The 12009-nt window shown below is 50.4% G+C and overlaps 1 protein-coding gene across 1 annotated transcript in view; it reads right to left on the bottom strand.

Annotated features, from left to right (window-relative positions):
• The window catches only part of MTCL2 (microtubule crosslinking factor 2), an 87572-nt gene that overhangs the window by 37579 nt on the left and 37984 nt on the right, over positions 1–12009 (bottom strand). Inside the window, exons 4-5 of the mRNA XM_055265134.2 lie at positions 3004–3066; positions 402–1583 (exon numbers count right to left, since the gene is read on the bottom strand). Coding sequence (XP_055121109.2) covers positions 402–1583; positions 3004–3066 — 1245 coding nt within the window. The remainder of the gene's footprint in view (positions 1–401; positions 1584–3003; positions 3067–12009) is intronic.

The following is a 12009-nucleotide window of genomic DNA, read 5'->3' as shown; positions in this document are numbered from 1 at the left end:
AAATACAAAAATTAGCCAGGCCTGATGGAGGGCGCCTGTAATCCCGGCTACTTGGGAGGCTAAGAGAGGAGAATCGCTTGAACCTGGGAGTTGGAGGTTACAGTGAGCCGAAATTGCGCCACTGCATTCCAGCCTGGTTGACAGAGCGAGACTCTGTCTCAAAAAATAAATAAATAAATAAATAAAAATTAGCTGGGTGTGGTGGTGCTCACTTGTAGTCCCAAGTACTCAGGAGAGTGATGGGGGAGAATGGCTAGAGCCCACGATATCGAGGCTGCAGTGAGCTGAGACTGCACCACTGCGCTTCAGCCTGGCCAGCAGGGAGAGACCCTATCTCAAGAAAAACAAAACAAAACAAAGGAAAAAAATAAATAATAGGATCTGTGCATGAGACACCTTACCTGAAAATCTGAGCCAAGGTCTTTTGCCAGAAGAATCTCCTTAGAGAGCCCCTGGGAGCCCAGGGGGGGCAGTGACGAGAAGGACTCCTGCTGCTCCTTGACAGAGCCCCCGAGGACTGCATCTGCCTTTCGCGTGAAGGCATTCAGCTCCTGCTGCAGCACACTCAGGCGCACCAGGATGGCATGGATAAGCTTGGTGTCCCTGGGGCCCTCGCTGTTGTCGGGGGCCTCATGAAGCCGGAAGTCAGCACACTCGTTGTCCAGACACAGCCGGAGGCCAGCCGTGAAGCCATTGGCATCAGCCACCAGGACATCGATGGCCTTACTGACCAGGGCGGCCTGCTCTCTCAGCCCAGGCAGCACCTCGGCCTCCCTGGCTCTGCAGAGTCGGACCGCATGGGACTCGTGTGTCTCGCCCAGGGGAGCAGGCACACACTGGGCAGAGTCCCCGGCCTCAGCGTCGGTCTCCAGCATGGGCCGCGTACTCTGGCAGGAGGCGAGGTCGCAGCGCTGGAGGTTGGAGAGGAGCACGCGGTTCTCGTACTGCAGCTTCTTGACCTTGCCGCTGAGCTCGCCGATCTGCAGCTTGGCGGCCGCCAGCTCCTCCTGCGAAGGTTCGCTGAGCACAGAGCAACTGTCCTCCGACAGCGCCACGTCCAGCTCGTGCTCCGAGCGGAACTTGGCCAGCTCGTTCAGCAGCAGCTTGTTCTGGTCCTCGAGCTCGGCAGAGGAGCGCCGCAGCAGCTCGGCCTCCTCTTCGACGAACTGCAGGTGTCGCCGCAGCTCTGCCAAGCTCTCCCCGCACTCGCCACCACCCAGCGCGGAGAAGGCCAGGCGTGCCTCAGGCCCCCCACAGCCACCTCCATGATCCTTCATGTCGTCCATCTCAGCCCGCAGGCCTCGGTTCTCCACCTCCAGCTCCACGATGCGGCGGCTCAGCAGGTTGGCTTCCTCTTCCACCAGCTTCAGGTGCACCTTCAGCTCAGTCTCCCGCGAGTGGGGGGCATCTGCCAGCTCCTCGGCTGACAGTGTGCTGTCCAGGTCCCCATAGAGCAAGCGGTACTTCAGCAGCTCCTCCTTCATGCTGTCATTCTCCTTGGCAAGCTTAGTGAGCTTCTTGCACATGAGGGCCGACTCCTCCTTTGCAAAGTGCAACTGGCACTTCAGGTCTGCACTGTCCTCCTGGGACCACGGGGACAGACACAACCCAGGAAGGTTAGTGCTGGGACGCTCAGTATCAGCCATGGCATTTTGGGGAGCACTAACTATGCTGGGAACACAGGGATGAATCAGACACAGCCAGACCTTCCAGGAGGTAAGGGTCCGGGGGAGAGGCAGAGGGGTAGACATTGAAATGACAGAAAGGCCGGCCGGGCGCGGTGGCTCACGCTTGTAATCCCAGCACTTTGGGAGGCCGAGGTGGGCGGATCACGAGGTCAGGAGATCGAGACCACGGTGAAACCCCGTCTCTACTAAAAATACAAAAAATTAGCCGGGCGTGGTGGCGGGCGCCTGTAGTCCCAGCTACTCGGAGAGGCTGAGGCAGGAGAATGGCGTGAACCCGGGAGGCAGAGCTTGCAGTGAGCCGAGATCGCACCACTGCACTCCAGCCTGGGTGACAGAGTGAGACTCCGTCTCAAAAAAAAAAAAAAAAAAAAAAAAAAAAAAAGAAATGACAGAAAGGATGAGGCACCACACATAGCCTGGGAGTACAGGAGCAGGTGACATACTGATGAGCAACTGCTGCCACTACAGTTTCATCAGTAAAATGGGGCGGTAACATTACCTCCCTCCCAGAGCCACAGCGGGGATTAAATGAACTAAGGATGAAAAGGGCTTGGCACTCTGACAATCCCATACCACCAGGAGCTAACAGTATGTGGCCTTTGCTGCATATAATACTTTATCCAATTCTTCCAATGAACCCCCAAGACAGGGATAGATAGGAAATGGAGCCCAGAAACTCAAAATGACTCGCTCCAATCACATGGCAGTCAAACGGCAGAGCCAAGATTCCAGCCTGGATCTCCAACTCTAGACCTTTGGATTTGACTGTAGTGTTGCTTGCTAAGTTCCTAGCTGGGGTGGGGAGCGAGCGTCTAAGCATCTAAGAACCATGGGCTCAGGATGTGGTTTTGAGAAATAAAGTGGGCAGTGAAACTAAGAAAATGAGCAAGAGGGCCGGGCGCAGTGGCTCACACCTGTAATCCCAGCACTTTGGGAGGCCGAGGCAGGTGGATTGCTTGAGGCCAGGAGTTTGAGACCAGCCTGGTCAACACGGTGAAACCCTGTCTCTACTAAAAATACAAAAATTAGTCAGGTGTGGTGGTGCGTGCCTGTAGTCCCAGTTACTCGGGAGGCTGAGGCATGGAAATCGCTTCAACCTGGGAGGTAGAGGTTGCAGTGAGCTGAGACTGTGCCACTGCACTGCAGCCTGGGCAAGCGAGTGAGACTCCATCTCAAAAAAAAAAAAGGAAAAAGGAAAAAAAAAAAAGAAAACGAGCAAGGGGAGGACAGGGCAGAATCTGGGATCCCCAGGCCACATAGAGTCAGTCTCAGGCCTTCAGAATAAAACCTTCCTATGGGGGCTGCTGGGAATTACCTGCACCGAAGCCTTCTTATCAGCCTTCCCCAGGGAACGGGTTCCTCTTTTCTTCAAGGAATGCTGAAGTGAGATTTAATTAAAAAAAAAAAAAAAAGTCAGGACTGAAAGCTCACAGGATGAGGCACATGCAGAGAGCTGTCACAGTGCCCAGGGTCCAGGGAGGCCCCAGTCCCCAGGCCACCCCACCCTGACGGCATTGACTGCTGAGTAAGAGGATCACCCAGTGAGCAGCAATGGGAAATAGGCCAGAAGCACTGGAGAAGATGATTCTGAAAACACCTGCTCAGGGCTCCTCCCCTCCAGCCCGCTCCCATGTGTGACCCAGTTGGCCTCGGCGAAGACTTGGAAAGCTGTGTTTCTGTTCTCGTTTGTCTTTCATCAAAGGATTTCCTGAGCACCTATCATGTGCCAGGTAGGTAGGTGTAGAGAACACGGCAGTGAACCAGGGAGGATGTTGTGGTGCTTTGCCTAGATTTCCCTTCAGAACTGAGACACTCATTGCTAGAGCTGAGACCGCAAAGCTGAGTACCTCTCCCAGCGACAGCCAATGGTTGAGGGGAACCACCTTGTCTAAGGGCAGGTGCTATCCGTGGATGGAGGCCACATACAGGGACGGGTCCATGACCCCTTGCCTCAGCTCTACAGGGAGGGCCATCCTAGCTCCAGAGCTCCCCATGGGATCGACTGAGATCACTGGTGTAATTCAGCTTCCAGCTCTGCCTCACTCCCTGTGGTGTTGTTCCCAAGGAGACTATTCCATCAACCTCTGCATGCAAATCTCCATCTCAGAGAAAATCCTGTCCTCATGAAACTGCCATCTAGTGGGAACTGTAATTCAGAATGGATACTAATGGATAAAATGAATATGGAGGCTGGATGTGGTAGTTCATGCCTGTAATCCCAACACTTTGGGAGGCCAAGACAGGAGGATTGCCTGAGGCCAAGAGTTTGAGACCAGCCTGGGCAACATAGCAAGACCCTGTCTCAAAGAACAAACAACAACAATAAAATGAATATAATAAATCATAATTACACGTGAGGCTTCAAAATGGTCATGAGAGACTGATGGCAAACAGTGATTCAAAAATCCAGAAGCTGACCAGGCATAGTGGCTCACGCCTGTAATCCCAGTATTTTGGGAGGCTGAGGTGAGAGGATTGCTTGTGTTGAGGAGTTTGAGACTAGCCTGGGCAACACAGCAAGACTCTGCCTCAAAAAAAAAAAGATGTTTAAAATCCAGAAGCAATAGTGGAAAAAATAGATACATTTGATTACACAAGCAAATTCTGCACGGAAACAAAAACACCCTAAGAAAAGTAAAAACAGGCCGGGCGTGGTGGCTCATGCTTGTAATCCCAGCACTTTGGGAGGCCGAGGTGGGCGGATCACGAGGTCAGGAGATCGAGACCACGGTGAAACCCCGTCTCTACTAAAAAATACAAAAAATTAGCCGGGCGTGGTGGCGGGTGCCTGTAGTCCCAGCTACTCGGAGAGGCTGAGGCAGGAGAATGGCGTGAACCTGGGAGGCGGAGCTTGCAGTGAGCTGAGATTGCGCCACTGCACTCCAGCCTGAGCGACAGAGCAAGACTCCGTCTCAAAAAAAAAAAAAAAAGAAAGAAAAGTAAAAACATAAATGACAAACTCTGAAAAAATATCTGCAATGTATAACACCAACAAAGGGTTGATATCCTAAATATGGAAAGAGTTTCACAAACAGAGCATTAAAAGGCCAGCAGACCTGTAGGAAAATAGGCTAGAGACATGAAAAACAGTTAACAGGAAAAGAAAGGCAAATGGATCACGGCACATGAAGACATCAAGGCACATGAAGATATTCAACCCCACTCCTGTTAGATAAATGCAAATTAAAATTACACTGAGATACCATTTCTCACCTATCAGATTGGCAAAAATCCAAATATCTGATGACATATTCTATTGGTGAAGCTATGGAGAAACAAAAAGGTTCATAAATTGCTGGCAAGAATGCCAAATGGCACAAGCCCTACAGAGGGAATTGGAGGAAATGTTACAATAACAATTACTGAAGTTTCTCAATGTTTAAAGAAGTCATTCAATTAGACGCATGATTCTATTGAGCGCTTCCTCCCAAGAGAGGAGGGGTGATTCATGGTGGTGGTGTATGTATAAAAGCATGCTTAGGTTGCTCTGACTTTTCAAGGTGGGCTGGTATATTTTTGAAAATGGCCCCAGGTGATTTGGATACATGCTTGCTCCATCCCCCACCTCTCACACCCCATCCCTGAAAGTGACAGCCACTGATCTAATCCGAGTCCCATTTTTCTGAAACCAAGAGAGAGGGGCAGGGACTTGTGCAAGGTCTCACAGCACACCCACAGCTGACCTGGGACCAGTTCTTGACATAGCTCTCGACTGAATTCCAGAGTTGGTAGAAGAAAATGTGTCTTCTCTGATGAGTGCCAGACTGTAGCTAGCACAGTGGTTCTCAACCTGGTACACATCAGAATTACTCAAAATAATCATAATAATAGCAATAGGCCGGGCGCGGTGGCTCACGCTTGTAATCCCAGCACTTTGGGAGGCCGAGGCGGGCGGATCACGAGGTCAGGAGATCGAGACCACGGTGAAACCCCGTCTCTACTAAAAATACAAAAAATCAGCCGGGCGTGGTGGCGCGCGCCTGTAGTCCCAGCTACTCGGGAGGCTGAGGCAGGAGAATGGCGTGAACCCGGGAGGCGGAGCTTGCAGTGAGCCGAGATAGCGCCACTGCACTCCAGCCTGGGGGACAGAGAAAGACTCCGTCTCAAAATAATAATAATAATAATAATAATAATACTGGTGGTCTGAGGTAGGTCTGAGACATCAGCATTTTTTAAATGCTTTCAGATGACTCTGAAGTGCAGGTTGGATCCTCTGTGCCAGGCAAGGAGAGCTGCAGATGGACCCTTAAGTACAGAAGATCTTAGAGCCGAATCAAATCCTAAAGAGACCTTTTGAAATGCAAATGAGGCAGGGAGGCAGAGGCTGATATTTCAGACGCTGGGTGCCAAGAGCCAGGAGCCAATATTTGAGAAGTGCTGAGCTGGGAGCTTTCAAAAGCTGGAAGGGAAGAGGAGGAAACAGGGCTATGGGTCAGCAAACAAGTCCTTCCACAAGAGCCAGGAGGCAGCAGACAAGTGCAGCCAGTGGGGCCCTGGATGGGGCACACAGAAGCAGACCCCATATAGCATGCAAGCAGGGGGCTCTGGGCTCAGACCATCAGGCTATGGAAGGATCTAGGCCCACCTATTACAAGCTGAGTGGGAAGGGCTGTGGCCTCAGCTGGGAGTTGAACCCTGGGGCCCTTGCAACGCTGAGTTTATGATCCCTGGGCGAACCCTTTCCTCTCCCTGAAATTCCATTTTCTCATGTATAACGCTGGGCCACGGATTAGGTGACCAGAGTCCCGCCAATGACTGCAGACTCCCTGGAGGAAGGAAGTGAAGTGACAGAGAGGAGAGCCAGGGGTCTCCACAGGTACCAAGGGGTCAGGCATCACATGTGAATGAATGAGATCACCTAAAGCCATTCGAAGGACTAAGGGATCATGAGATTCACTGACATGGTAAAGTCTCTCAGACACTCTGTTAGGGGAAAGAAGTAACCAGCAAAACAAAACCTATAACCCAAATATGTCCACCAACTTTAGAATGGATTAGAAAAATGTGGTCTATCCACACAACAGAATATTTACTCAGCCATAGAAAGAAGAAAGACATGGCTGGGTGTGGTGGCTCACGCCTGTAATTCCAGCTTTTGGGGAGGCCGAGGCAGGTGGATCACCTGAGGCCAGGAGTTTGAGACCAGCCTGGCCAACATAGTGAAACCTGTCTCTACTAAAAATACAAAAATTAGCCAGGTGTGGTGGCAGGCGCCTGTAATCCCAGCTACTAGGGAGACTGAGGCAGGAGAATCGGTTGAACCCATGAGGCAGTGGTTGCAGTGAGCCGAGATCACACCACTGCACTCCAGCCTGGGCAAAAGAGTAAGATTCTGTCTCAAAAAAAAAAAAAAAAAAAAAAGGGTTTAAAAATATATAGAAACCTGCATTGTATGAGACTAGAGAAAGGCCTGGAAAGATACAAAGCACACTGCTGATGCTGGGTCAGGCTGAGGAGTAGAATTGAAGGAGGCAGTTAGGGAAGGCTTTCTTCTTTAATTTATGGGTTTTATTATTTCTATTATTTTTGAATAGATAACAAAGTCGCATGGCTCAACATTCAAAAAGGACATAAAAGAACAGAGTGAACCCAGTCACCCAGTTATTCTGCCCCAAGGCAACCAACATAACCAGAGCGCTGCAGCTTGTCCTTGGAGGTATGCTAGGCATGCATCTGTGTGCTTTTCTAATGATAATTTTTGCTTCACTGAGTTTATATTACTTTTTTAGATAAAAAATACATATTCTGGCCGGACGTGGTGGCTCACGCCTATAATCCCAGCACTTTGGGAAGCCGAAGTGGGTGAATCTCCTGAGGTTGGGAGCTCAAGACCAGCCTAACCAACATGGAGAAACCCCGTCTCTACTAAAAATAGAAAAAATAATTAGCCGGGCGTGGTGGTGCATGCCTGTAATCCCAGCTACTCTGGAGGCTGAGGCAGGAGGATCGCTTGAACCCAGGAGGCAGAGGTTGCAGTGAGCCAAGATCACACCACTGCACTCTAGCCTGGGCAACAAGAGAGAAACTCTGTCTCAAAAACAAGAACAAAAACAAAACAAACAAAATGCATATTCTTAGCTGGGTGTTGTGGCACGTGTCTGTAGTCCTAGCTACTAGGGAGGCTGAGGTGGGAGAATTGCTTGAGCCCGGGAGGTGGAGGTTACACTGAGCCAGGATCACATCCCTGCACTCCAGCCTGGGCAACAGAGGCAGACCTTATCTCCAAAAAAGAAAAAAAGCATATTCACATTTACATTTAAAAACACATATATGTATACACAGAAAAACTTATTGGAAGTATATGCACCTCCCCACCCACACAGAAATTCCCTATGGCTTATTTGAATCTTCTAATCTTTTTCTGCTAAGCATGTACTACTACCTGTGGGGAGGGAAGGGAAAAGTCATTATAAAAGGTTTTTAAAATATACTTTCCCCAAGAAGTCACCAAACACCTTTCCAGGAGGCAGAGAAAAGGTGTGAATGAGCTGAGTGGCTTGAATCTCACCAGAAAGCAGGGTGGGGGGCAGGGGAGACAAGTTCCACCCTTTTCTGGTGGGAACTGACACTTCCCCCACCTTATCTAAGCCATGTGGGCTCCCACACAGCCCTGCCATTCTGGAGGGAAAACAAGGCGGGCTCAGAGTGCACAAAGACCTTCCTCCCCTCTGCAGGGCAGCAGCTGGCCAGGCGGCTGGGGGGCTGCCACCCCTCAAGAAAGCCAGGGCCTGTCAGAGTCCCTTTGTGGAGCCCCCAGGGATGAAGCCAGTCTCTGCCCAAGAGGCAGATGTTCTGGCTCTGGGCCTTGAGAGTGCGGGACAGGGCAGGGCGGTGCCTAGGCACCAGCAGGAATGCAGCCGCAAGGCCTGGGGACTTGCCCAGCCCTGAGGACAAACTCTGTGGCCTGGCATGCAACAGGGTCTTCCCCACTCGCCAGCAACTCACAAGGCCGTCTTTGAGCAGCCCGGGTGGTGCCTCCAAGCATCTCCCTGTCTACAGGCTTCTAGGAGAAGCCTGAGCTATGTCCTCCCTTGTCTTTCCTTCAGCCCAGGAGAGAGCTTCCTGAGCACAGCTCTGGAGGGGCCTCTGCACTCAAACACCTTCCTGCCCCACTTTGGCCAAGAAACAAAGGCTAACCTTCCAAGGAACAAAATGAACCCTCTGCCAAAACAGTGGGGCAGATTTTCACCAAATCTGCAGGAGATGTTTGGAAAGGTCTCACTGAAAGCACAGACTGTGCTTCAGGTACAAAATTCACTTTAGATTCTTTTTTTTTTTTTTTGAGACAAGGTCTCACTCTGTCACCCAGGCTGGAGTGCGGTGGCATGATCTCAGCTCACTGCAACCTCCGCCTCCCAGGTTCAAGCAATTCTCATGCCTCAGCCTCCTGAGTAGCCAAGACTACAGGCGTGCACCACCACATCTGGCTAATTTTTTGTAGAAATGGGATTTCGCCATGTTGCCCAGGCTAGTCTCGAACTCCTGAACCCAAGTGATCCACCCGCCTCGACCTCCCAAAGCGTTGGGATTACAGGCGTGAGCCACTGTGCCTGGCCTACTGTAGATTCTAGAAGGAACCCGGGGTTGGGGGTGCACTTCAAAGATTTAGGCATTCATTCTTCCTCCTGAGTGGCTGAAATGGCCACAGAGAGAGGCTGTGTGGCTCTTGATTAGGGAGAGATCACTTGGGGGAGAAAACAAAGAGTGTTTTAAACACTGGCCCCAAATCAAATGTCACAAGGACAGATGGAGCCAACTGCACGTGAAGATTGGCAACGTAGCTGCTCCTTTCCCGGGCAACTGGCAGCTCTAGACAGAGAGCTCCTCGCCAGAGGAAGCAGAAATGTATTTATTTAACTAAGACAAATGCTTCTCCAGACCCGCAGCCCTCACGGTGGTTGTGACAGTAACGAAAATAATAAGTCCTTAGTCTGTGTTAAGCACTTTACTTGCTTGTCTTGTTTAATTTTCACAAACACCTCTGAGAAGTAGGGATAATATTCCAATTTTATAAACAAACTAGGCTGGGTACGATGGCTCATGCCTGTAATCCCAGCACTTTGGGAAGCTGAGGCGGGCAGATCGCTTGAGCCCAGCAGTTTGAGACCAGCCTGGGCAACATAGTGAGAGATCCCATCTCTTTCAAAAATACGAAATTAGCCAGGTGTGGTGGCATGCACCTATAGTCCCAGCAACTTGGGATGCTGAGGCGGGAGGATCTCTTGAGCCCGGAAGTTTGAGGCTGCAATAAGCCATGATCACGCCGCCACTATACTCTAGCCTGAGTGACACAGCAAGACTCGTGTCTCCCCCAAAAACAATAATAAAATAAACTAAGCACTAGAGCAGTTGTATCATTTCCGCAAGGTTACAGTCACCTGCAAGTAAGTGCCAAGTCCAGAAAAAAGGTAGAACCGGGCTTTGAACTATCAGTCCCTTCCTAGCCCACCAGGTAGGAATTCCGGATGAGAAGGCTGTGCCAGGGAGGGAAGTAGTCACAGGAGTGGGCAGCCTCTTCCAGGTTTCTGAAGACACAACAGGGTCCTAGGAAAGCAAGGGTGGGGCAAGGAGGGTAGGGGCAACACCAGAAGAGTCAGTGTGGGTTTGGGAGATGTGGAGTCCTGGGTTTGAATCCTATCTTTGTCTTTCCCCAGTCGCGTCTGCATCCTGCGGTTAGTTCACAAGAGAACTAACACGGAATCTTAGAAACATGCACATGAATGTTCCCAGCAGCATTATTCATAGTAGCCAAAACAACCCAGATAAATGGACAAATCTAATGTGGTCATATACCCACACAATGGATGATTACTCAGCCATAAAGAGGAATGAGGTCCTGCTACATTCTTCAACATGGATGGATAAACCTTGAAAACCTGATGCTAAGTAAAAGAGGCCAGTCACCAAAGACTCCATTTGGATGAAGCATCCAGAACAGGCAAATCCAGAGACAGAAAGCGGATGAGTGGTTGCTAGGGGCAAGAGGGAAAGGGGGAGTGCGGAGTGACTGTTCACAGGCATGAGGTTACTTTTTGGGGCCATGGAAATGTTCTGGGATTAGATAATGGTGATGCTACAAAACATCATGAATATACTAAAAATCACTGAATTGTATACTTTTATTTTTCGTTGTTTTTATTTTAATTATTTTTTTTCAGACAGGGTCTCACTCTGTCACCCAGGCTGGAGTACACTGGCGTGATCTCGGCTCACTGCAACCTCCGTTTCCCAGGCTCAAGCAATTCTCCCACCTCAGCCTCTTGAGTAACTGGAACCACAGGCTTGTGTCATCATGTCCAGCTAATTTTTAAAATTTTTGTAGAGACAAGGGTCTCAATATATTGCCCAGGCTGGTCTCAAACTCCTGGGCTCGAGCAATCCTGCTGCCTCAGCCTCCCAAAGTGCTGTGCCTGGTCTGAATTATACACTTTTTTTTTTTTTTTTTTTTTTTTGAGACAGAGTCTCGCTTTGTTGCCCAGGCTGGAGTGCAGTGATGGGATGTCGGCTCACTGCAACCTCCAGCTTCCGGGTTCAAGCAATTCTCCTCCTATTTCAACCTCCCAGGTAGCTGGGATTACAGGCGCCCACCACCACACTTGGCTAATTTTTGTATTTTTAGTAGAGATGGGGTTTCACCATGTTGGTCAGGCTGGTCTCGAACTCCTGACCTCAGGTGATCCACCCGCCTTGGCCTCCCAAAGTGCTGGGATTACAGGCATGAGCCACTGCGCCCAGCCTGAACTGTACACTTTTAAATGGTGAATTGTAAGATAGGGGAATTAAATCATGATTTTAAAATTGCCAACAAACAGTGGCACCTATAAAATAAGAAAACCACACTGTGTCCGTGGGAAGGCTGTTGGAGGGTTAAACAATGTGCTGGTGTGGTCAAGGCTCGTGTGGTGCCTGGCACAGAGTGAGGGCTCAGACACAGCAGCTATACCATAATAAATCACGTCAACACTCATATTGGCTTTCTGCCTAAAACACAAGGAGGGGTGTGACACTGGAAGAGAGGGTAGCTGGGCAACAGTGCCACCGCAGCCCTCGGCCAGGGCCTGTCACCTCCCTTCTCTCTAGTGGAGAGCTGTCTCCATGGCAACCACATCAGCTCAGGCCAGGGGCTCCTGTTCCCAGCCGGGTGACAGCACTGCCTCGGCAGCCTGTCAGGATGGCAACGGCAGATCTCGATGATGGGGCTGAGGCTCTGGCAGAAGAATTGCTCAGGGACCCTCGTCTCCATAGAAACCATGTCAGGAAAGAGAGGGAGGAGGGAGAGGATAAACAGCAAATAATAAACACAGGCTCCCGCCTCCTGTGC

Source organism: Symphalangus syndactylus, chromosome 24 (assembly GCF_028878055.3).
Source record: "Symphalangus syndactylus isolate Jambi chromosome 24, NHGRI_mSymSyn1-v2.1_pri, whole genome shotgun sequence".
NCBI classification, from domain to species: domain Eukaryota; kingdom Metazoa; phylum Chordata; class Mammalia; order Primates; family Hylobatidae; genus Symphalangus; species Symphalangus syndactylus.
Note: the sequence above shows the minus strand (reverse complement) of the source record. Positions and strands in the feature narration are given on the sequence as shown.